The sequence below is a fragment of the Somniosus microcephalus genome, unplaced genomic scaffold, assembly GCF_052327205.1.
Source record: "Somniosus microcephalus isolate GS21.2 unplaced genomic scaffold, FLI_Smic_1.0 unresolved_chr4, whole genome shotgun sequence".
NCBI lineage: Eukaryota > Metazoa > Chordata > Chondrichthyes > Squaliformes > Somniosidae > Somniosus > Somniosus microcephalus.
Genome location: NW_028225182.1, coordinates 41174895 through 41199042, shown reverse-complemented (window position 1 = coordinate 41199042; position 24148 = coordinate 41174895). Strand labels below are relative to the sequence as shown.

At 51.8% G+C, this 24148-nt stretch overlaps 1 protein-coding gene across 1 annotated transcript in view; it reads left to right on the top strand.

The window, feature by feature from the left end:
• zanl (zonadhesin, like) overlaps positions 1 to 20602 on the top strand; it is a 193978-nt gene extending 173376 nt beyond the window's left edge. The window contains exons 90-95 of the mRNA XM_085977081.1: positions 94 to 293; positions 2877 to 3015; positions 8345 to 8473; positions 14866 to 14971; positions 16914 to 16948; positions 18010 to 20602. Coding sequence (XP_085833207.1) covers positions 94 to 293; positions 2877 to 3015; positions 8345 to 8473; positions 14866 to 14971; positions 16914 to 16948; positions 18010 to 18056 — 656 coding nt within the window. The 3' untranslated portion in view covers positions 18057 to 20602. The remainder of the gene's footprint in view (positions 1 to 93; positions 294 to 2876; positions 3016 to 8344; positions 8474 to 14865; positions 14972 to 16913; positions 16949 to 18009) is intronic.
• Positions 20603 to 24148: the final 3546 nt, after the last annotated feature.

Genomic DNA, 24148 nt, shown 5'->3' with positions numbered 1-24148 from the left:
ACCCTCGAGTAAAAGATTCTGACCGTCAGAAGATAATAATGATTATTTACAGATCAGAGCTGGTCCTTGATTCTCTCTCTCTCTCGTTCGCAGATGTGCAGTGTCCCGCCAACAGTGTGTACCAGCCTTGCATGTCCGCCTGTCCTCCCACCTGCGCTGACCTCTCCGCCCCCTCCGTGTGCGCCTCCCCCTGTCTGGAAGGGTGCAAGTGCTCCCGGGGCTTCGTGCTGAGCGGCTCCGACTGTGTGCCATTCGACCAGTGCGGCTGCACCTTCCAAAACAAGTATTACCAGGTCAGTGTCCCGCCCCCTCGCGGTGATCATCACACCGGGTATCTGCAGCAACGCATTTAGTCGGGGGACTTTAGCGGGGGACGGGGGAGCAGTGCCGGAGGTCGTCAGTTCAAATCCCGCCAGGCCAAGTTTTGAAACTGAATTCAATAGATCTGGTTCTTTCTGGGCTGGCAGCAGGAATAATTGTTCTCCTTGGAGCAGAGAAGGTTAAGGGGAGATTTAATAGAGGTGTTCAAAATCACGGTGGCATAGTGGTTAGCACTGTTGCCTCACAGCGCCAGAGACCCGGGTTCGAATCCGGCCTCGGGTGACTGTCTGTGTGGAGTTTGCACATTCTCCCCGTGTTTGCGTGGGTTTCCTCCGGGTGCTCCGGTTTCCTCCCACAGTCCAAAGATGTGCGGGTTAGGTTGATTGGCTATGATAAATTGACCCTTAGTGTTAGGGGGATTAAATACGCGGGGATAGGGTGGGATATGTGTTGGTGTAGGGGTTACGGGGATCGGGTGGGATATGTGTCGGTGCAGGCTCGATGGGCCGAAATGGCCTCTATCTGCACTGTGGGGTTTCTGTGATTCTGTGAAAATCATGAAGGGTTTTGATAGAGTAGATAAGGAGAAACTGTTTCCAATGGCAGAAGGGTCGGTAACCAGAGGACACAGATTTAAGGTAATTGGCAAAAGAACCAGAGGGCGAGATGAGAAGAACATTTACGCAGCGAGTTGTTGTGATCTGGAACGCGCTGCCTGAAAGGGCGGTGGAAGCAGATTCAATAGTAACTTTCAAAAGGGAATTGGATAAATACTTGAAGGGGAGAAATTAGCAGGGATATGGGGAAAGAGCAGGGGGGGAGTGAGACTAACTGGATGGCTCTTTTTCGGCCGGCACAGGCACAATGGGCCGAATGGCCTGCTTCTGTGCTGTATGGTTCTATGAAATGTCCGTAATAACTGCCGGATTCGCTCACGTCCTTCAGTGACTCCAGTCCTGGGGTTGACTCTCATTGCCCTCCGAGATAGCCCAGCATGCCACTCCCTCAGTGGCGCTCCGTACACCACCCCTTGCCCCATTCCCTCCTGAAGGCACCGACTCTCGCTGGGGTACGGCTTCAACCGTGCCAAACTAGCCAGTTAATACCGGTGTCCTATTTGACTATGGGAGGCATCACGGTATCCACACGCACTTTACAGTCCATGGTGAGTGGTCAGGGGTAGGAGCCCTGGCTGATTTATCCCCCTCCCCTAATGGTTTCAAGGCCTGCCCCAGTGCCGGTCTCAAGGTCCCCTCCCCCCAACAAATGTTGGTTTCAGGATCTCCCCCAGTGTTGGTTTCAAGATCTCCCCCATGTTGGTTTCAGGGTCCCCCCTGGTATTGGTTTCTGGGTCCCCCCAGTGTTGGTTTCAAGGTTCTCCCCCGGTGTTGGTTTCAAGGTCTCCCCCGGTGTTAGTTTCAAGATCTCCCCCAGAGTTGGTTTCAAGATCTCCTCCATGTTGGTTTCAGGGTCTCCCTCAGTGTTGGTTTCAGGGTCCACCCAGTGTTGATTTCAAGGTTCTACCCGGTGTTGGTTTCAAGGGTCTCCCCCGGTGTTGGTTTCAGGGTTTCCCTCGGTGTTGGTTTCAGGGTCCCCCCTGGTATTGGTTTCAAGGTTCTCCCCCTGGCGTTGGTTTCAAGGTCTCCCCGGTGTTGGTTTCAAGGTCTCCCCGGTGTTGGTTTCAGGGTCTCCCCCGGTGTTGGTTTCAAAGTTCCCCCGGTGTTGGTTTCAAGGTCTCCCCTGGCATTAGTTTCACGGTGTCCCCGGCGTTGGTTTCAAGGTCTCCCCTGGTGTTGGTTTCAAGGTCTCCCCTGGCGTTGGTTTCAAGGTCTCCCCTGGCGTTGATTTCAAGGTCTCCCCTGGCGTTGGTTTCAAGGTCTCCCCGGCATTGGTTTCAAGGTCTCCCCAGGCGTTGGTTTCAAGGTCTCCCCGGTGTTGGTTTCAAGGTCTCCCCCGGTGTTGGTTTCAAGGTCTCCCCAGTGTTGGTTTCAAGGTCTCCCCTGGTGTTGGTGTCAAGGTCTCCCCGGCGTTGGTTTCAAGGTCTCCCCTGGCATTGGTGTCAAGGTCTCCTCTGGGGTTAGTTTCAAGGTCTCCCCTGGCGTTGGTTTCAAGTTCTCCCCGGCGTTGGTTTCAAGGTCTCCCCTGGCATTAGTTTCAAGGTCTCCCCGGCGTTGGTTTCAAGGTCTCCCCCGGTGTTGGTTTCAAAGTTCCCCCGGCGTTGGTTTCAAGGTCTCCCCGGCGTTGGTTTCAAGGTCTCCCCCAGTGTTGGTTTCAAGGTCTCCCCCAGTGTTGGTTTCAAGGTCTCCCCGGCGCTGGTTTCAAGGTCTCCCCCAGTGTTGGTTTCAAGGTCTCCCCCGGTGTTGGTTTCAAAGCTCCCCCGGTGTTGGTTTCAAGGTCTCCCCTGGCATTAGTTTCAAGGTCTCCCCGGCGTTGGTTTCAAGGTCTCCCCCGGTGTTGGTTTCAAGGTCTCCCCGAACCCCCACTCCCCGGTTTACTGCAGGTAATATCTCTGTTGCTGGCTGCCATTAACACATGTCTCTTCAACTCTCTCGCAGATACACGAACGCTTCTTCCTGGATGACTGCCAGCAGGTCTGTGTGTGCAGCAACACTCAGACTGTCCAGTGCGGACCCAGCCAGTGTGAGGCCGGCCAGGTCTGCACCATCTACAACTTCACACTCGGCTGCTTCACAGGTATGGGGGAGAGGGAGGGACGGAGGCGGTCTAGGGGTGGGCAGGAGCGGGGAGACATCCCATCTATTACAGGCCAAAGCCTGGCGGCAGAGAAACAAGAAACGGGGAAGTAACTGAAATGCAAATGGAGGGATTTTCACGTCTGTCAGTAATCAACAGACTGTGGAGTTATAAACCATCTCCCACTGCAGGGAACATGTGCCAAGGATGCCCAACAGCAACGAGTGCCTGTGGCGCGGTAATTTAGGGGGCGTTGTTCTGAGGTTAAGCTTAAGGCACTGTAGAGGGAGCTTTACTCTGTATCTAACCCGTGCTGTACCTGCCCTGGGAGTGTTTGATGGGACAGTGTAGAGGGAGCTTTACTCTGTATCTAACCCGTGCTGTACCTGCCCTGGGAGTGTTTGATGGGACAGTGTAGAGGGAGCTTTACTCTGTATCTAACCCGTGCTGTACCTGCCCTGGGAGTGTTTGATGGGACAGTGTAGAGGGCGCTTTACTCTGTATCTAACCTGTGCTGTACCTGCCCCAGGAGTGTTTGATGGGACAGTGTAGAGGGCGCTTTACTTTGTATCTAACCCGTGCTGTACCTGCCCTGGGAGTGTTTGATGGGACAGTGTAGAGGGCGCTTTACTCTGTATCTAACCCGTGCTGTACCTGCCCTGGGAGTGTTTGATGGGACAGTGTAGAGGGAGCTTTACTCTGTATCTAACCCGTGCTGTACCTGCCCTGGGAGTGATTGATGGGACAGTGTAGAGGGAGCTTTACTCTGTATCTAACCCGTGCTGTACCTGCCCTGGGAGTGTTTGATGGGACAGTGTAGAGGGAGCTTTACTCTGTATCTAACCCGTGCTGTACCTGCCCTGGGAGTGTTTGATGGGACAGTGTAGAGGGCGCTTTACTCTGTATCTAACCCGTGCTGTACCTGCCCTGGGAGTGTTTGATGGGACAGTGTAGAGGGAGCTTTACTCTGTGTCTAACCCGTGCTGTACCTGCCCCGGGAGTGTTTGATGGGACAGTGTAGAGGGCGCTTTACTCTGTATCTAACCCGTGCTGTACCTGCCCTGGGAGTGTTTGATGGGACAGTGTAGAGGGAGTTTTACTCTGTATCTAACCCGTGCTGTACCTGCCCTGGGAGTGTTTGATGGGACAGTGTAGAGGGAGCTTTACTCTGTATCTAACCCGTGCTGTACCTGCCCTGGGAGTGTTTGATGGGACAGTGTAGAGGGAGCTTTACTCTGTATCTAATCCGTGCTGTACCTGCCCTGGGAGTGTTTGATGGGACAATGTAGAGGGAGCTTTACTCTGTATCTAATCCGTGCTGTACCTGCTGTGGGAGTGTTTGATGGGACAATGTAAAGGGAGCTTTACTCTGTATCTAACCCGTGCTGTACCTGCCCTGGGAGTGTTTGATGGGACAGTGTAGAGGGAGCTTTACTCTGTATCTAACCCGTGCTGTACCTGCCCTGGGAGTGTTTGATGGGACAGTGTAGAGGGAGCTTTACTCTGTATCTAACCCGTGCTGTACCTGCCCTGGGAGTGTTTGATGGGACAGTGTAGAGGGAGCTTTACTCTGTATCTAACCCGTGCTGTACCTGCCCTGGGAGTGTTTGATGGGACAGTGTAGAGGGAGCTTTACTCTGTATCTAACCCGTGCTGTACCTGCCCTGGGAGTGTTTGATGGGACAGTGCAGAGGAAGCTTTACTCTGAATCTAACCCGTGCTGTACCTGCCCTGGGAGTGTTTGATGGGACAGTGTAGAGGAAGCTTTACTCTGTATCTAACCCGTGCTGTATCTGCCCTGGGAGTGTTTGATGGGACAGTGTAGAGGGAGCTTTACTCTGTATCTAATCCGTGCTGTACCTGCCCTGGGAGTGTTTGATGGGACAGTGTAGAGGGAGCTTTACTCTGTATCTAACCCGTGCTGTACCTGCCCTGGGAGTGTTTGATGGGACAGTGTAGAGGGAGCTTTACTCTGTATCTAACCCGTGCTGTACCTGCCCTGGGAGTGTTTGATGGGACAGTGTAGAGGGTGCTTTACTCTGTATCTAACCCGTGCTGTACCTGCCCTGGGAGTGTTTGATGGGACAGTGTAGAGGGAGCTTTACTCTGTATCTAACCCGTGCTGTACCTGCCCTGGGAGTGTTTGATGGGACAGTGTAGAGGGAGCTTTACTCTGTATCTAATCCGTGCTGTACCTGCCCTGGGAGTGTTTGATGGGACAGTGTAGAGGGAGCTTTACTCTGTATCTAACCCGTGCTGTACCTGCCCTGGGAGTGTTTGATGGGACAGTGTAGAGGGAGCTTTACTCTGTATCTAACCCGTGCTGTACCTGCCCTGGGAGTGTTTGATGGGACAGTGTAGAGGGAGCTTTACTCTGTATCTAACCCGTGCTGTACCTGCCCTGGGAGTGTTTGATGGGACAGTGAAGAGAGAGCATTACTCTGTATCTAACCCATGCTGTACCTGCCCTGGGAGTGTTTGATGGGATAGTGTAGAGGGAGCTTTACTCTATCTAACCTGTGCTGTACCTGCCCTTGGAGTGTTTGATGGGACAGTGTAGAGGGAGCTTTACTCTGTATCTAACCCGTGCTGTACCTGCCCTGGGAGTGTTTGATGGGACAGTGTAGAGGGAGCTTTACTCTGTATCTAACCCGTGCTGTACCTGCCCTGGGAGTGTTTGATGGGACAGTGTAGAGGGAGCTTTAATCTGTATCTAACCCGTGCTGTACCTGCCCTGGGAGTGTTTGATGAGACAGTGTAGAGGGAGCTTTACTCTGTATCTAACCCGTGCTGTACCTGCCCTGGGAATGTTTGATGGGACAGTGTAGAGGGAGCTTTACTCTGCATCTAACCCATGCTGTACCTGCCCCGGGAGTGTTTGATGGGACAGTGTAGAGGGAGCTTTACTCTGTATCTAACCCGTGCTGTACCTGCCCTGTGAGTGTTTGATGGGACAGTTAGTGGGAGCTTTACTCTGTATCTAACCCGTGCTGTACCTGCCCTGAGAGTGTTTGATGGGACAGTGTAGAGGGAGCTTTACTCTGTATCTAACCCATGCTGTACCTGCCCTGGGAGTGTTTGATGGGACAGTGTAGAGGGAGCTTTACTCTGTATCTAACCCGTGCTGTACCTGCCCTGGGAGTGTTTGATGGGACAGTGTAGAGGGAGTTTACTCTGTATCAAACCCGTGCTGTACCTGCCCTGGGAGTGTTTGATGGCACAGTGTAGAGGGAGCTTTACTCTGTATCTAACCCGTGCTGTACCTGCCCTGGGAGTGTTTGATGGGACAGTGTAGAGGGAGCTTTACTCTGTATCTAACCCGTGCTGTACCTGCCCTGGGAGTGTTTGATGGGACAGTGTAGAGGGAGCTTTACTCTGTATCTAATCCGTGCTGTACCTGCCCTGGGAGTGTTTGATGGGACAGTGTAGAGGGAGCTTTACTCTGTATCTAACCCGTGCTGTACCTGCCCTGGGAGTGTTTGATGGGACAGTGTAGAGGGAGCTTTACTCTGTATCTAACCCGTGCTGTACCTGCCCTGGGAGTGTTTGATGGGACAGTGAAGAGAGAGCATTACTCTGTATCTAACCCATGCTGTACCTGCCCTGGGAGTGTTTGATGGGATAGTGTAGAGGGAGCTTTACTCTATCTAACCTGTGCTGTACCTGCCCTTGTAGTGTTTGATGGGACAGTGTAGAGGGAGCTTTACTCTGTATCTAACCCGTGCTGTACCTGCCCTGGGAGTGTTTGATGGGACAGTGTAGAGGGAGCTTTACTCTGTATCTAACCCGTGCTGTACCTGCCCTGGGAGTGTTTGATGGGACAGTGTAGAGGGAGCTTTAATCTGTATCTAACCCGTGCTGTACCTGCCCTGGGAGTGTTTGATGAGACAGTGTAGAGGGAGCTTTACTCTGTATCTAACCCGTGCTGTACCTGCCCTGGGAATGTTTGATGGGACAGTGTAGAGGGAGCTTTACTCTGCATCTAACCCATGCTGTACCTGCCCCGGGAGTGTTTGATGGGACAGTGTAGAGGGAGTTTACTCTGTATCAAACCCGTGCTGTACCTGCCCTGGGAGTGTTTGATGGCACAGTGTAGAGGGAGCTTTACTCTGTATCTAACCCGTGCTGTACCTGCCCTGGGAGTGTTTGATGGGACAGTATAGAGGGAGCTTTACTCTGTATCTAACCCGTGCTGTACCTGCCCTGGGAGTGTTTGATGGGACAGTGTAGAGGGAGCTTTACTCTGTACCTAACCCGTGCTGTACCTGCCCTGGGAGTGTTTGATGGGACAGTGTAGAGGGAGCTTTACTCTGTACCTAACCCGTGCTGTACCTGCCCTGGGAGTGTTTGATGGGACAGTGTAGAGGGAGCTTTACTCTGTATCTAACCCGTGCTGTACCTGCCCTGGGAGTGTTTGATGGGACAGTGTAGAGGGAGCTTTACTCTGTATCTAACCCGTGCTGTACCTGCCCTGGGAGTGTTTGATGGCACAGTGTAGAGGGAGCTTTACTCTGTATCTAACCCGTGCTGTACCTGCCCTGGGAGTGTTTGATGGGACAGTATAGAGGGAGCTTTACTCTGTATCTAACCCGTGCTGTACCTGCCCTGGGAGTGTTTGATGGGACAGTGTAGAGGGAGCTTTACTCTGTATCTAACCCGTGCTGTACCTGCCCTGGGAGTGTTTGATGGGACAGTGTAGAGGGAGCTTTACTCTGTATCTAACCCGTGCTGTACCTGCCCTGGGAGTGTTTGATGGGACAGTGTAGAGGGAGCTTTACTCTGTACCTAACCCGTGCTGTACCTGCCCTGGGAGTGTTTGATGGGACAGTGTAGAGGGAGCTTTACTCTGTATCTAACCCGTGCTGTACCTGCCCTGGGAGTGTTTGATGGGACATTGTAGAGGGAGCTTTACTCTGTATCAAACACGTGCTGTACCTGCCCTGGGAGTGTTTGATGGGACAGTGTAGAGGGAGCTTTACTCTGTATCTAACCCGTGCTGTACCTGCCCTGGGAGTGTTTGATTGGACAGTGCAGAGGGAGCTTTACTCTGTATCTAACCCTGATCGGGGTGTGCTAGATTTGGATCCATCCCAGGCTCCGTCCTGCGTCCTACAGTGGAGAGGGTGGGACCGTCTGCCTCTCAGTGAGCGGGGTAGGTGAGGGCAGCAGTTTTAACATCAGTTGAGCCTGAATTGGACCTCAGGCCACCAGGAAACCGGTGCCACAGTCGGGCCCAGCAAGTGCCAGCAGATGGAATTGTTTCACCAGTTTTCACTAATCCCTCTCTCTCTCTCTTCCCCCCGCACCTCCCCCCCACCCCCTCCATCAGATGGGCCGTGCCTGAGCTATCCCTGTCAAAATGACGGAATATGCCACCAATCAGGAAACGACTACACCTGCGACTGCCCGCTCGGATTCACTGGCAAAAACTGCGAGACGGAGCAAGTGGAGACCACAGGTAAACCTCGCTCTGCGGCTTTACCGCGCCCTGCGCGCGTGAGGGTGGAGTTTGGCGGAGTGTGCGCCCGGTGAAGGTGCCAGCGCTGGCCTCGGCTCTCGCTCTCGCTCGCTTTCTCTCACACTCCCTCACTCTCTCTCTCTCTCACACACTCCCTCACTCTCTCTCTCTCTCACACACCCCCTCACTCTCTCTCTCTCTCTCACACCCCCTCACTCTCTCTTTCTCTCTCACTCCCTCACTCTCTCGCTCTTTCTCACACACTCCCTCACACTCTCTCTCTCTCACACACTCTCTCTCTCTCACACACTCTCTCTCTCTCTCTCTCTCTCTCTCACACACTCCCTCACTCTCTCTCTCTCTCTCACACACTCTCTCTCTCTCTCTCTCTCACACTCCCTCACTCTCTCTCTCTCTCTCACACACTCCATCTCTCTCTCTCTCTCTCACACACTCCCTCACTCTCTCTCTCTCTCACTCACACTCCCTTACTCTCTCTCTCTCTCTCACACTCACTCACTCTCTCTCTCACTCACACTCCCTCACTCTCTCTCTCTCTCTCACACACTCCCTCACTCTCTCTCTCTCACACTCCCTCACTCTCTCTCTCTCTCACACACTCCCTCACTCTCTCTCTCTCTTGCACACTCCCCCTCTCTCTCGCTCTTTCTCACACACTCCCTCACTCTCTCTCTCTCTCTCTCTCACACTCCCTCACTCTCACAATTCACAATTCACAATTCAAATCGCTTTATTGGCATGATAAGTTACATCTTATGTTGCCAAAGCATCAAAATACATTTATGGTTGAGCACATAAACGCAGTTCTACTCATACAGTGTATAAACAGGTATATCCCTGAGTGTATAAATATACATTCGCATTGTTTATATATATTCTTTTCTTAGTTTACTGGTTGTCCCTCTGTTCATGGCAAGCTGTAACATAGTGTGCCGCCAGTGTTCTCTCTCTCTCTCTCTCTCACACTCCCTCTCTCTCTCTCTCTCACACTCCCTCACACTCTCTCTCTTTCTCACACACTCCCTCACTCTCTCTCTCTCACACTCCCTCACTCTCTCTCTCTCACACTCCCTCACTCTCTCTCTCTCTCACACTCTCTCTCTCTCTCTCTCACACTCCCTCACTCTCTCTCTCTCTCACTCACACTCCCTCACTCTCTCTCTCACACACTCCCTCACTCTCTCTCTCTCTCTTGCACACTCCCTCACTCTCTCTCTCCTCACACACTCCCTCACTCTCTCTCTCTCTCACACTCCCTCACTCTCTCTCTTCTCTTGCACACTCCCACACTCTCTCTCTCTCTCTCACACTCCCTCACTCTCTCTCTCGCACACTCCCTCCCTCTCTCTCTCTCACACACTCCCTCACTCTCTCTCTCTCTCTCTCTCTCTCACACACTCGCTCACTCTCTCTCTCTCTCACACTCCCTCACTCTCTCACACACTCCCTCACTCTCTCTCTCTCTCACACTCCCTCACTCTCTCACACTCCCTCACTCTCTCCCTCTCTTGCACACTCCCTCTCTCTCTCTCTCTCACACACTCCCTCACTCTCTCTCTCTCTTGCACACTCCCTCACTCTCTCTCTCTCTCACACACTCCCTCACTCTCTCTCTCTCTCACACTCCCTCGCTCTCTCTCTCTCTTGCACACTCCCTCACTCTCTCTCTCTCTCGCACACTCCCTCACTCTCTCTCTCTCTCTCGCACACTCCCTCACTCTCTCTCTCTCTCACACACTCCCTCACTCTCTCTCTCTCTCTCACACTCCCTCACTCTCTCTCTCTCTCTGTCACACACTCCCTCACTCTCTCTCTCTCTCTCACCCTCCCTCACTCTTTCTCTCTCTTGCACACTCCCTCACTCTCTCTCTCTCTCTCACACTCCCTCACTCTCTCTCTCTCTTGCACACTCCCTCACTCTCTCTCTCTCTCACACTCCCTCACTCTCTCTCTCTCTCTCTCTCTCTCTCTCACACTCGCTCACTCTCTCTCTCTCTCTCTCTCACACACTCCCTCTCTCTCTCTCTCTCTCTCTCTCACACACTCCCTCACACTCTCTCTCTCTTTCTCACACTCCCTCACTCTCTCTCTCTCTCTTTCTCACACCCCCCCACTCTCTCTCTCTCTCTCTCACACACACTCCCTCATTCTCTCTCTCTCACACTCCCTCTCTCTCTCTCTCTCTCTCTCTCTCTCTCACACTCCCTCTCTCTCTCTCACACTCCCTCTCTCTCATTTTCTCTCACACTCCCTCTCTCTCTCTCTCACACTCCCTCTCTCTCTCTCTCTCTCTCACACTCCCTCTCTCTCTCTCTCTCTCTCACACACTCCCTCACTCTCTCTCTCTCTTTCTCACACTCCTTCACTCTCTCTCTGTCTTTCTCACACTCCCTCACTCTCTCTCTCTCTTTCTCACACTCCTTCACTCTCTCTCTGTCTTTCTCACACTCCCTCACTCTCTCTCTCTCTTTCTCACACTCCCTCACTCTCTCTCTCTCTCTCTCTCACACTCCCTCTCTCTCTCTCACACTCCCTCTCTCTCTCTTTCTCTCACACTCCCTCTCTCTCTCTCTCACACTCCCTCTCTCTCTCTCTCTCTCTCTCTCTCACACTCCCTCTCTCTCTCTCTCTCTCTCACACACTCCCTCACTCTCTCTCTCTCTTTCTCACACTCCTTCACTCTCTCTCTGTCTTTCTCACACTCCCTCACTCTCTCTCTCTCTTTCTCACACTCCTCACTCTCTCTCTCTCTTTCTCACACTCCCTCACTCTCTCTCTGTCTTTCTCACACTCCCTCACTCTCTCTCTCTCTCACACTCCCTCACTCTCTCTCTCTCTTGCACACTCCCTCACTCTCTCTCTCTCTCACACTCACTCACTCTCTCTCTCTCTCACACACACTCCCTCACTCTCTCTCTCTCTCTCACACACTCCCTCTCTCTCTCTCTCTCTCTCACACTCTCTCTCTCTCTCTCTCTCTCACACACTCCCTCTCTCTCTCTCTCTCTCACACTCCCTCTCTCTCTCTCTCACACTCCCTCTCTCTCTCTCTCCCTCTCTCTCTCACACTCCCTCACTCTCTCTCTCTCTCTCTCACACACTCCCTCACTCTCTCTCTCTCTCTCTCTCTCACACACACTCCCTCACTCTCTCTCTGTCTTTCTCACACTCCCTCACTCTCTCCCTCTCTCTCTCACACTCCCTCACTCTCTCTCTCTCACACACAATTCACAATTCACAATTCAAATCGCTTTATTGGCATGATAAGTTACATCTTATGTTGCCAAAGCATCAAAATACATTTATGGTTGAGCACATAAACGCAGTTCTATTCATACAGTGTATAAACAGGTATATCCCTGAGTGTATAAATATACATTCGCATTGTTTATATATATTCTTTTCTTAGTTTACTGGTTGTCCCTCTGTTCATGGCAAGCTGTAACATAGTGTGCCGCCAGTGTTACACAGCTTCTCTCCTCTCCCAGTAGGAATGGGAGTTTTTGGTTGTCATTCAGATTTCTGAATTCAGGGCATATTTGTGAGAATTTTTGGTAGAAATTCTCCCTGATGTCCTGATATTTTCCACAGGCTGTGAGGAAGTGCATCTCTGTCTCCACTACTCCCTGACTGCAGTGAGAGCATATCCTGTCTTCTCTTGGCAGCCTGGTCTGCCTGTGTCTGCCTTTTTCGATCGCTAGGCTATGTTCGCTAAGTCTGTACCTTGTCAAGGTTCTTCTCAGTTTGTTATCCTTTACCATGGTCAGGTAATCAGCTATGTTGTATTGTCTGTTTAGGGCCAAGTAGCAATTGAGTTTGCTTTGGGTTTTTGTTGTTTCTGCCCAATATGTCAGATATTTTTCCTTTTGCTTAGCGACGATTGTGTTGGGTCGAATTCTTTGTGTTACCCTGTCACTGTCCTGGGGCTGGTTATTGTTAGTAGTTACTTCACTGAGTCCCAGGGCTAGTTGACTGAGGGTATTCTTCTTTATGGTCAGCTCTTGGCATTTCAGGGCGTCGTAGTGATAGCATTGGGGGTTGCTCATTTGTAGGTGATTCCAAAATTTGGTGGCTCTTTTTTGGATAGTGATTATTAATGGATATTGGCCTAGTTCCGCCCTGCATGCATTGTTTACTGTTTTCCTTTGAGTCCGGAGGATACTTTTACAGAATTCTGCACGTAGGATCTCAATTGGGTGTTTGTCCCATTTTGCGAATTCTTGTTGAGTTAGCGGTCCCCATACCTCACTGCCATAGAGTGCAATTGGTTCAATTACTGATTTGAAAATTTTGAGCCAAATGCTAATTGGGATTTCTATTTGGATTGATTTTTTGATGGCATAGAAAGCCCTTCTTGCTTTCTCTTTCAGTTCATTCACAGCCAGTTTGAAGTTTCCCGTAGAACTGATTTTTAAGCCCAAGTATGTGTAGTTAGTGGTTTGTTCAATTTTGGTTGTTCCTACTGTGAAATTTATTTTGGGTCCCTGATGTTTGGATCTTTGCTGGAACACAAGGACTTTGGTTTTTTGGGGATTTATTGTCAGGGCCCAAGTCTGGCAGTACGACTCCAGCAGGTCCAGGTTCTGCTGTAGACCCTCTTTAGTTGGTGACAGCAGAACCAGGTCGTCTGCATAGTGGAGGAATTTAACCTTGGATTCATATAGGGTGAAGCCGGGTGCTGTAGATTGTTCAAGTAGTTTTGCCAATCCATTTATGTAAATATTAAAGAGTGTCGGTGAGATTGGCGAGCCCTGCGTCACCCCCCGCCCCCTCTCTCTCTCACACACTGCCTCACTCTCTCTCTCTCTCTCTCACACTCCCTCACTCTCTCTCTCGCTCTCTCACACACTCCCTCACTCTCTCTCTCTCTCTCTCTCACACACTCCCTCACTCTCTCTCTCTCACACACACTCCCTCACTCTCTCTCTCTCTCTCTCTCACACTCCCTCACTCTCTCTCTCTCACACACACTCCCTCACTCTCTCTCTCTCTCACACACACTCCCTCATTCTCTCTCCCTCTCTCACACTCCCTCTCTCTCTCTCTCTCTCTCACACTCCCTCTCTCTCTCTCTCGCACTCCCCCTCTCTCTCTCTCTCTCTCTCTCTCACACACTCCCTCTCTCTCTCTCTCTCTCACACACTCCCTCTCTCTCTCTCTTTCTCACACTCCCTCTCTCTCTCTCTCTCTCACACTCCCTCACTCTCTCTCTTTCTCACACTCCCTCACTCTCTATCTTTCTCACACTCCCTCACTCTCTCTCTCTCTCTCTTTCTCACACTCCCTCACTCTCTCTCTCTCTCTCTCACACTCCCTCACTCTCTCTCTCTTACACACTCCCTCACTCTCTCTCTCTCTCTCACACTCACTCACTCTGTCTCTCTCTCTCACACACACTCCCTCACTCTCTCTCTCTCTCACACACTCCCTCACTCTGTCTCTCTCTTTCTCACACTCCCTCACTCTCTCTCTCTCTCTCACACTCCCTCACTCTCTCTCTCTCTCTCACACTCCCTCACTCTCTCTCTCTCTCTCTCTCTCTCACACACTCCCTCACTCTCTCTCTCTCCCTCTCACACACTCCCTCACTCTCTCTCTCTCTCTCTCTCACACACTCCCTCACTCTCTCTCTCTCTCACACACCCTCACCTCACTCTCTCTCTCTCTCTCTCTCTCTCACACACACTCCCTCACTCTCTCTCTGTCTTTCTCACACTCCCTCACTCTCTCTCTCTCTCACACTCCTCACTCTCTCTCTCTCACACACACTCCTCACTCTCTCTCTCTCTCACACACTCCCTCACTCTCTCTCTCTCTCTCTCTCTCTCTCACACTCCCTCACTCTCTCTCTCTCACACACACTCCCTCACTCTCTCTCTCTTCTCTCACACTCCCTCACTCTCTCTCTCTCACACACACTCTCCCTCTCTCTCTCTCTCTCTCTCTCTCTCACACACTCCCTCACTCTCTCTCTCTCACACACACTCCTCACTCTCTCTCTCATCACACACTCCCTCACTCACTCTCACTCTCCTCTCTCTCTCTCACACAGTCCCTCACTCACTCTCTCTCTCTCTCTCTCTCACACACACACTCCCTCACTCTCTCTCTCTCTGTCACACAGACTCCCTCACTCTCTCTCTCTCTCTTTCACACACTCCCTCACTCTCTCTCTCTTTCTCACACACTCCCTCACTCTCTCTCTCTCTCTCTCTCACACACTCCCTCACTCTCACTCTCTCTTTCACACACTCCCTCGCTCTCTCGTATTTAAACCAGCGTAATACATTCAGGCCCGTGTGACGTACCGAGCCCTTGCGTAGTGTACAGACCCCGGGATAATATCACTGAGATTCTGTGTTGTGCTGCAGCTCCTTCGGACACTGATATCCAAATAGTGCTGATCGCCGTTCTGGTCCCGCTCGCTGTGCTCCTCATCATCGCCATCGGAGTCGGGATCTGCTGCTGCGATTGCAGGTAACGCATGGCAACGCAACAGGGCGCCATCCAACCCAACCGGAGTTCCATGAACCCTCAGCTTACAAACCCGCCCCACCCCACAGCCTACACCCGCTCTCATCTGGGGGAGGAGGGCGCTGGAGGTACCTGGAACCCTAACATCCCAAACATTGGAGCTGAGACTGCCCGTTTGAAACGCGATGTTGGGCGAGGTGGGGCGGCGGTGGACTCTCATACCGCCGCCATCTTAGGAGCAACCCGTGGGGATTTGTGGCTTGCAAGCCATCAGCTGCTGATAATTGTCGCCTTAGTTTGTTAGTGTCGACCGTGGCTCAGTGGATCGCGCTCTCTCTCGCCTCTGAGTCAGAAGGTCGTGGGTTCAAGTCCCACTCCAGAGACTTGAGCACAAAAACTAGGCTGACCCTCCAGTGCCAGTACTGAGGGAGTGCTACACTGTCTGAGGTGCCGTCTTTCAGAGGAGACATTAAACCGAGGCCCCGTCTGCTCTCTCAGTTGGGCGTTAATGATCCCACGGCCATTATTGGAAGAAGAGCAGTCTCCACCCCCCCCCCCCCCGGTGTCCTGGGGCCGAGACTTATCCCTCAAACAACATCGCTAAAATAAACAGATGATCTGGTCATTATCACGTTGTTGTTTGTGGGAGCTTGCTGTGCGCAAATTGGCTGCCGCGTTTCCCACATTACAACAGTGACTACACTTCAAAGAGTACTTCATTGGCTGTAAAGCGCTTTGGGACGTCCGGTGGTCCTGAAAGGCGCTACAGAAATGCAAGTCTTTTTTTGAGTGGGAAAGGTCGTGAGTCATTGACTGCGCAGGCGGGAATGGGACCGTTAGCAAATGAATCGGCCCAGCAAAGGATTAACGTGCTCCTAATAACATAGGAGCAGGGGGAGGCCATTCAGCCCCTCGAGCCTGTCCCGCCATCCAATTGGATCGTGGCTGATCTGTATTGAAACGTAAGAAGACGGATAGAATTCGTGCAGCGCCTTCTCGTGTCTCTCAGAATGCATCTCAACGGACTGCACGTCCCATGAGTGAGGCGCAGTCACTGCTGTAATAGAAGAAAGCGCAGCAGCCTTTTGGGTGCACAGCAAGATCCCACACGCAGCACTGAGTTGACCTGTCTTTTTGATGCTGTTGGTTGTGGGAGGGATGGTTGGGCATGACGACCCCCTTGCTCTTTCTCACATGGTGCTACGGGATTTTCTTTTACGTCCACCTGAGAGGGCAGACAGGGGCCTCGGTTTAACGTCTCATCCGAAAGACGGCACCTCCGACGGCGCGGCGCTCCCTCAGTAGGAACATAGGGACAGGATGAGGCCATTCAGCTCCCTCGAGCGTGTTCCGCCATTCAATGAGATCACGGCTAATCTGTATCTTAACTCCCTCTACCTGTCTTGGTTCCGTAACCCTCAATACCCTTGCCTGACAGAAATCTATCAATCTCAGTTTTGAAATTTTCAATTGCCCCCCAGCCTCAGCAGCTTTTTGGGGGAGAGTGTTCCAGATTTCCACCACCCTTTGTGTGAAGAAGTGCTTCCTGACATCACCCCTGAACGGCCTGGCTCTAATTTGAAGGTTACGCCCCCTTGTTCTGGACTCCCCCCACCAGAGGAAATCGTTTCTCTCTCCATCTACCCCCTCAACCCCTTTAATCATCTTAAACACCTCGATTAGATCACCCCTTAATCTCCTATACTCTAGGGAATACAAGCCTAGTCAGTACTGGCACTGGGAGTGTCGGCCTGGATTATGGGTTCGAGTGTCCGGAGTGGGGGCTCGAACCCACGACCTCCAGACACGATGAGGTGGAGATTGACAGGAGGGGCGGTGGAGGCGGGGGGGGGGGGTGCGCGGGGGATTCGGTGTCCAGTTGTTTCTATGTGTGACGGCTCTAGATTCTGATTCAGCGACTGACCGCTGTGCTTCTGAATTGCAGGAAACGGAAGATGTTCGAAGTCTACGTCACACAGGGTGAGTTACACAACACATCGGTGACAGTCCGCGGGGACACTTACAGTGGTGTATTACATAAGGACATAAGAAATAGGAGCAGGAGTCGGCCATACGGCCCCTCGAGCCTGCTCCGCCATTCAATAAGATCATGGCTGATCATCCACTTCAACTCCACTTTCCCGCCCGATCTCCATATCCCTCGATTCCCCTCGAGTCCAAAAATCTATTAATCTGTCTTGAATATACTCAACGACTCAGCATTCACAGCCCTCTGGGGCAGAGAATTCCAAAAATTCACACCCCTCTACCTGTCTTGTTTTTTTTTTATTCGTTCATGGGATGTGAGCGTCGCTGGCAGCACCAGCATTTATTGCCCATCCCTAGTTGCCCTCGAGAAGGTGGTGGTGAGCCGCCTTCTTGAACCGCTGCAGTCCGTGTGGTGAAGGTGCTCCCACAGTGCTGTTAGGGAGGGAGTTCCAGGATTTTGACCCAGCGACGATGAAGGAACGGCCGATATACTTCCAAGTCAGGATGGTGTGTGACTTGGGGGGGAACTTGGAGGTGGTGGTGTTCCCATGCGCCTGCTGCCCTTGCCCTTCTAGGTGGTAGAGGTCGCGGGTTTGGGAGGTGCTGCCGAAGAAGCCTTGGCGAGTTGCTGCAGTGCATCTTGTAGATGGTGCACACTGCAGCCACGGTACGCCGGTGGTGGAGGGAGTGAATGTTTAAGGTGGTGGATGGGGTGCCAATCAAGTGGGCTGCTTTGTCTTGGATGGTGTCGAGCTTCTTGAGTGTTGTTGGAGCTGCACTCATCCAGGCAAGCGGAGAGTATTCCATCACACTCCCATATCCCATGGAAGGAGCGTTCACTTCTCGACCGGTCAGACTGTGAATCAGCCTGCGATTCCTCCCACTACTTCATACGGTTCTCTCTGAGGGAAGAGCGTGAAGATTCTCAAACAACAACAACTTGAAGTTGAACAATGGGTTGCGGTGTGATCTTGGCATCTCGTGGGGGGCTGAAGTGTTTGTGTGAATCTTAAACCCACTTAACTGATCCCTTCCCGTTTTTGTTTTCGCAGAGGACGATCCCGCCAGAGGCGTGGTGCTCAGCTCGATAAGGTTTTAGGCTGCCAATCACCACTCCCCCCCCCGCCCCTGCCGGAAGGAGCCGTGTCCACAAGGGGTGTCGTCCGAGAGCGTCATGTCACCAGCCACGCACGCCGCGATTTCTATCTCGTGTCGCCGCCTTCTGCGGGATCGGCTCTCAGCTGTCGCCGCCCGAACTTCGGCCCGACGGCTCGGACTCTCTGTCATTTCCTTGCTCCTCGCCGGAAAATCTCCCCCCCACAGCCCGCAGGTTTTCCCTGGAATATTGTCCGTCAACACCGGAATCGCTCCGTCTCGCACGGTTCGAAGAGTCAAGACTGTCACCGAAAGCAGGGGAAAGCCCGCCGTGGATTCCGCCGACTCGCAAACCGACATTTATCAGCACCCGCCTACCTGCGAATCTCCCTCGCCGTTTAAATAGTCGCACGTTTTGGATCTTAGAAAGACTGTGGCCGAGCCCTTCCCCCTCGCTCTGCCCGCTTGCCACGCACACCCCCCCACCCCACCTCGCCCAGATTTCAAGTGTCACACCCCACTTCACCGGTTTCTCCGTGTATTGAATTCATTTGTTTCAGAGACAGAGAGAGAAACAGATAGACACCCAGAGACAGCGAATGAGAGAGAACCAGAGAAAAAGAGAAAGGCACCCAGACAGAAAAGGTGTCTGACAGAGAAGGTCACACAGAAAGTCCGAAGGACCGAGAGAAAGTGGGAAAGAAAGAGAGAGAGAGAGATAAGGACCCCTAGAAACAGGCAGAAATGGAGAGAGAGAAAGATGGCGAGCTGCCGGAGAGTGAGAATCATACAAGCACCTAAAGTGTCAGCTGTGACTCACTCTCTCTCTCGCCTCTGAGTCAGGAGGTCGTGGGTTCAAGTCCCACTCCAAGGACTTGAGCACAAAAATCCAGGCCGACACTCCCAGTGCCAGTGCTGAGGGAGCGCCGCACTGTCGGAGGTTCCGTCTTTCAGATGAGACGTTAAACCGAGGCCCCCGTCTGCTCTCTCAGGTGGACGTAAAAGATCCCACGGCCACTATTTCGAAGAAGAGCAGGGGGCGGGGGGGGGAGTTCTCCCCGGTGTCCTAGGGCCGATATTTATCCCTCAACCCAACACAACTCAAAAACAGATTATCTGGTCATTATCGCATTGCTGTTTGTGGGAGCTTGCCGTGCGCAAATTAGCTGCCGAGTTTCCCACATTACAACAGCGACTACACTTCAAAAAAGTACTTCATTGGCTGTGGGACGTCCAGTGGCCGTGAAAGGCGCTACAGAAATGTAAATTTTTCTTTAAAAATAGACACAGAAAAAGGCAGCGTGTAAGAGACCGACACCAGAGAGTGAGAGAGTGAGAGAGACCCAAGAGCTAAACCCAGAAAAGAGTCCCCTGAGTCAGCTGCTACTGAAACTAAGTACTCCTACTCAGCCGGACCCTGACCAGTCCCAGACCAACACTGTCGTCCAAACACCAATCCGAGTGAACCAAATCATTAAACAATGCAAAGAAACCTACCTGGAACATTGGAACAAAATAACCAAAAGCCAAAGCAGATTAGAATGTTACCGGGCCCTAAAAAGAGAATATAAACTGGCAGACTATCTCTCGACCATCAGAGACACAAAACAGAGACAGACCCTCACCAGGTACAGACTAAGCGACCACCAACTGGCAATTGAAAAAGGAAGATACAAGAAATCCTGGCAGCCTAGAGAGAATAGAATATGTGATCAATGTCTGGCCGGCGAGGTTGAGACAGAGATGCATTTCCTCCTAAAATGCGAAAAATTCAACACATCAAGAAACATATTATTTGACAAGCTCAGCCAAACAACCCCAGATTTCAAGGAATTGGATGACCTGTCAAAATTAAGATTAGTCCTGGGAGAAGGAGACAGACCATACCTTGGTGCCAAATATGTAACAACATGTCACAACCTGAGGACTGTTTAAAATTAATACTGAATGTACCCAATGATGTACAAAGACTGTTTAAATTAATATTGTTTAAAGTAATATTGTATGTACCCAACGAAGGTCAAAATTGTTTGACACCTACAGAATGTTGGAAAACTACTTTTTGTTATGTAAGCTTTGGCAATATGGTTCCCTGTAAACTTTCATGCCAATAAAGCATTTGAATTGAAAAATTGAATTGTGAGAGAGTGAGAGAGAAAGTGAGAGAGAGAGTGAGAGTGAGAGAGAGAGAGAGACAGACAGACGGATCGGAAAGGAGTAGCAGGCAGGTGGGAGGGGCCAGAGTGTTGCCCCCACTTTAAGTCCACACGCTGAACGTACAGAAACAGCACTGGCCGACACCCAGGGATTCTCCGCTAATCCGGCCGGGAGGAGGTGACTGAGAAGCAGAGGCCGGCAGCGCTAACGGCGAGGGGCGTGTACGTGGGGCTTGCGTCTCTCTTGGGCGCTCTCTGCGGATCCTGGGTGAGAGTGGGGCGGGGGGGGGGTGGTCTTCCTTGCCTCTTCCCTCGGTGCCCAGCACAAGTCACTTTTACCCTCGTAATTGTATTGTCGCTGAAACGATGTCAAATAAAAATATATCTTGCTGTTGCTCTGAGTCCTGACTCTCTGTATGTGGGAATTATCTGTGCCTCAGCCTAACTGGATCATCCACCCTCAGCTCAAGCTCTTTATAACGTCCTCTCCGAAACCTTTTAGAATGAGACAGCACAGGAGGAGGCCATTCGGCCCATCGTGCCTGTGCGGGCTCTTTGAAAGAGCTCTCCAATTAGTCTCACTTCCCCCTCTGCTCTTTCCCCCGCAGTCCTGCAAATGTTTCCTGTTCAAGTATTTCTCCAATTCCCCTTTTGAAAGTTACTGTGATATCTGAGTGGTAAGGTCAGAAACTGAGAGAAGCGAGTTATTAGGAACAAAACCCAACTGTTTATTACACGGCGTAGCAGAGAGACATCTCTTACAGGCTGCAAGCAAAGCACACACAATTGTTACTGCACGATGGCAAGATGGAGGATTCACCTCTGAGTCATACCCATAATGCAATGCCACATTACCTTAATAACTGGTGTACCAGGACATTGACTACATGACCCATTACCTTAAACACTGGTGAGTGTGATCCCTTACTATTTGGCTCCATCTGGTGGATATCTTAAACATTACATCCCAGATTACTATAGTTACTGTTGAATCTGCTTCCCCCGCCCTTTCAGGCAGCGCGTTCCAGATCACAACAACTCGCTGTGTTAAAAAAAATCCTCATCTCTCCCTCTGGTTCTTTTACCGATTATCTTAAATCTGTGTCCTCTGGTTACTGACCCTCTGTCCACTGGAAACAGTTTCTCCTTATCCACTCTATCAAAACCCTTCATGATTTTAAACACCTCTATCAAATCTCCTCTCGCCCTTCTCTGCTCTAAGGAGAACAATCGCATCTTCACAGAATCACAGAAACCCCAGAGTGCAGATAGAGGCCATTTCGGCCCATTGAGCCTGCACCGACACATATCCCACCCGATCCCCGTAACCCCTACACCAACACATATCCCACCCTATCCCCGTAACCCCACATATTTAATCCCCCTAACACTAAGGGTCAATTTATCATAGCCAATCAACCTAACCTGCACATCTTTGGACTGTGGGAGGAAACCGGAGAACCCGGAGAAACCCACGCAAACACGGGGAGAATGTGCAAACTCCACACAGACAGTCGCCCGAGGCCGGATTCGAACCCGGGTCCCTGGCGCTGTGAGGCAACAGTGCTAACCACTATGCCACCATGCAGGGAAGGAAGTTGAGTAGATCAAGAGTTTCCACTCCTGTTCACCATCCAGTGACCACTGCTAGAATGGTATAAAGTGTGGGCAGGACTAGGCTTAGTGGCTGCACTGTCCTCTTAGGAGTTAAACATAACATGCACTGTTAACTCCTCCAGTCTCCGCACATAACTGAAGCCCCTCATCCCCGGCACCATTCGAGTAAATCTCCTCCGCACCCTCCCCAAGGCCTTGACGTCCTTCCTAAAGTGTGGAGCCCAGAATCGGACACAATAGAGTCATAGCGGCACAGAAGGAGGCCATTCGGCCCATCGAGTCCACGCCGGCTCTCTCTAGAGCAATCCAGTCAGTCCCATTCCCTCCGTTCTATCCCCGTAGCCCTGCAAGTGTCTCCGCTTCCACCACTTCCTTCGGCAGCGAATTCCAGGTCATCACCACTCGCTGCATAAAAAAGTTTTCCCTCACATCCCCCCTGTATCTCTTGCCCAAAACCTTAAATCTGTGTCCCCTAGTCCTTGTACCATCAACTAGTGGGAACTTCTTCTTAGGCAGTCCCTGGGAACCGAGGATGACTTGCTTCCACATTAAAAATGAGTTCTCAGGTGACTGATGAGTCCAATGCGGGACCTACAGTCTCTGTCACAGGTGGGGCAGACGGTGGTTGAAGGGGCGGGCGGGTGGGGTGCTTGGGTTGACTTGCGCTCCTTGCGCTTGTCTTCCGCTTGCTCCCGGCGAAGAGACTCAAGGTGTTCGGCCGGCGCCTTCCCGGATGCTTCTTTGTGCGGTCTTGGGCCAGGGATTCCCAGGTGTCGGTGGGGATGTTGCACTTTTTCAAGGAGGCTTTGAGGGTGCCCTTGAAGAGTTTCCTCTGCCCACCTGGGGCTCTCTTGCCGCGTCGGAGCTCCGAGTAGAGCGCTTGTTTTGGGAGTCTCGTATCGGGCATGCGGAAGATGCCTTTCCCCGTCTAGCCTATCCAAACCCGTCATAATCTTGTACACTTCTAACAAATCACCCCTCAACCTCCTTTGCTCCAAAGAATGCAATACAATACAGCTCTATTTAAAATCTCCCAATCTTTTCTGCTGATGTTTTTGTTACGATTCAGGGTCCGTTTCCACAAGCCCAGTCGCTTCCCCCCCACCGCACCACCTCACGCTGTCAGGTCTGCCCAGGCAACAGCGGTTGCACATTTTTGCGAGGACGTTACGACCTGTCGTCCCTGGAAAAATCAGCCTCCCCTAGTTCCCCTCCCCCGACCCAAGGAAATAAAACTGTCTTCATCCGCCACCCCGCCTCAACTGCGTGGGCCTCTGCCTCTTTCTCAGCACAAGACACAGAAGACTACCTCATCATAGCCAAGGGGAGGTGTTGGACTGCGATCAGTACCTACACCTGGTTCGCTGGACTCGGTGACCCCGTGAACTCTGACTGCTCGATTTAACGATTCTCATCCTCCTGTTCGAGTCCCGCCATGGCCTCGCTCCTCCCTCCCCGCCCTCACCCTTCCCTACCTCTGTAACCTCGCCCCGCTCCGCGCGGTCAACTTGGGTGAGATGAGCGAACTCAGCACTGAATGGGAAATCGAAACCCGGAGCCTTGCTGGTCGAGTCTCTGGGCACTTATCAGCTGGACCAGAACCCCCGGCTGATCTTTCCCTCCCTTTATCGTCGAGCCCCAGCTTCGGAATGAATGGGAGTGTCGTTCTGCCTCACTGCAGCGGATGAGCGTTACATAGAACATACGGCATTGAAACTGGTCCATGCTGCTGTTTATGCGCCACACGAGCCTCCTCCCACCCTACTTCATCTCAGCTTATCACCATACCCTTCTATTCCTTTCTCCCTCATGTGCTTATCTAGCTTCCCCTTAAAGGCATCTCTGCTATTCGCCTCAGCCACTCCCTGTGGTAGCGAGTTCCACATTCTCACCACTCTCTGGGTAAAGAAGTTTCTCCTGAATTCCTTATTTATTAGTGACTGTCTTATATTTATGGGCCCTAGTTTTTTGTCTCCTCTCACTCGTGGAAACACCTTCTCTACCTCGACTCTATCGAACCCTTTCATAGCCTTAAAGACCTCTCATCAGGTCACCCCTCAGCCTTCGCTATTCTAGAGAATGAAAGGGTTTGACCCTCGATGAGACTGGGGCAGCTCCTGCCGACCTTATCCCCGCTTAGATCTATCGCGAACTGTGTGGATCCTGACCAGATCAGAGAAGAGCAGTACGAGTGCTGGGGCACCGAGGGTTAATCAGCTCAGGCCATGCGTGGGAGGAGCCCTGGGCTGGCTCAGCTAATGGGATTGGCCGTCAGCGACTGGGGGGGGGGGGGGGTGTGGGGGATAGGGGCTAAGCTGCTTCA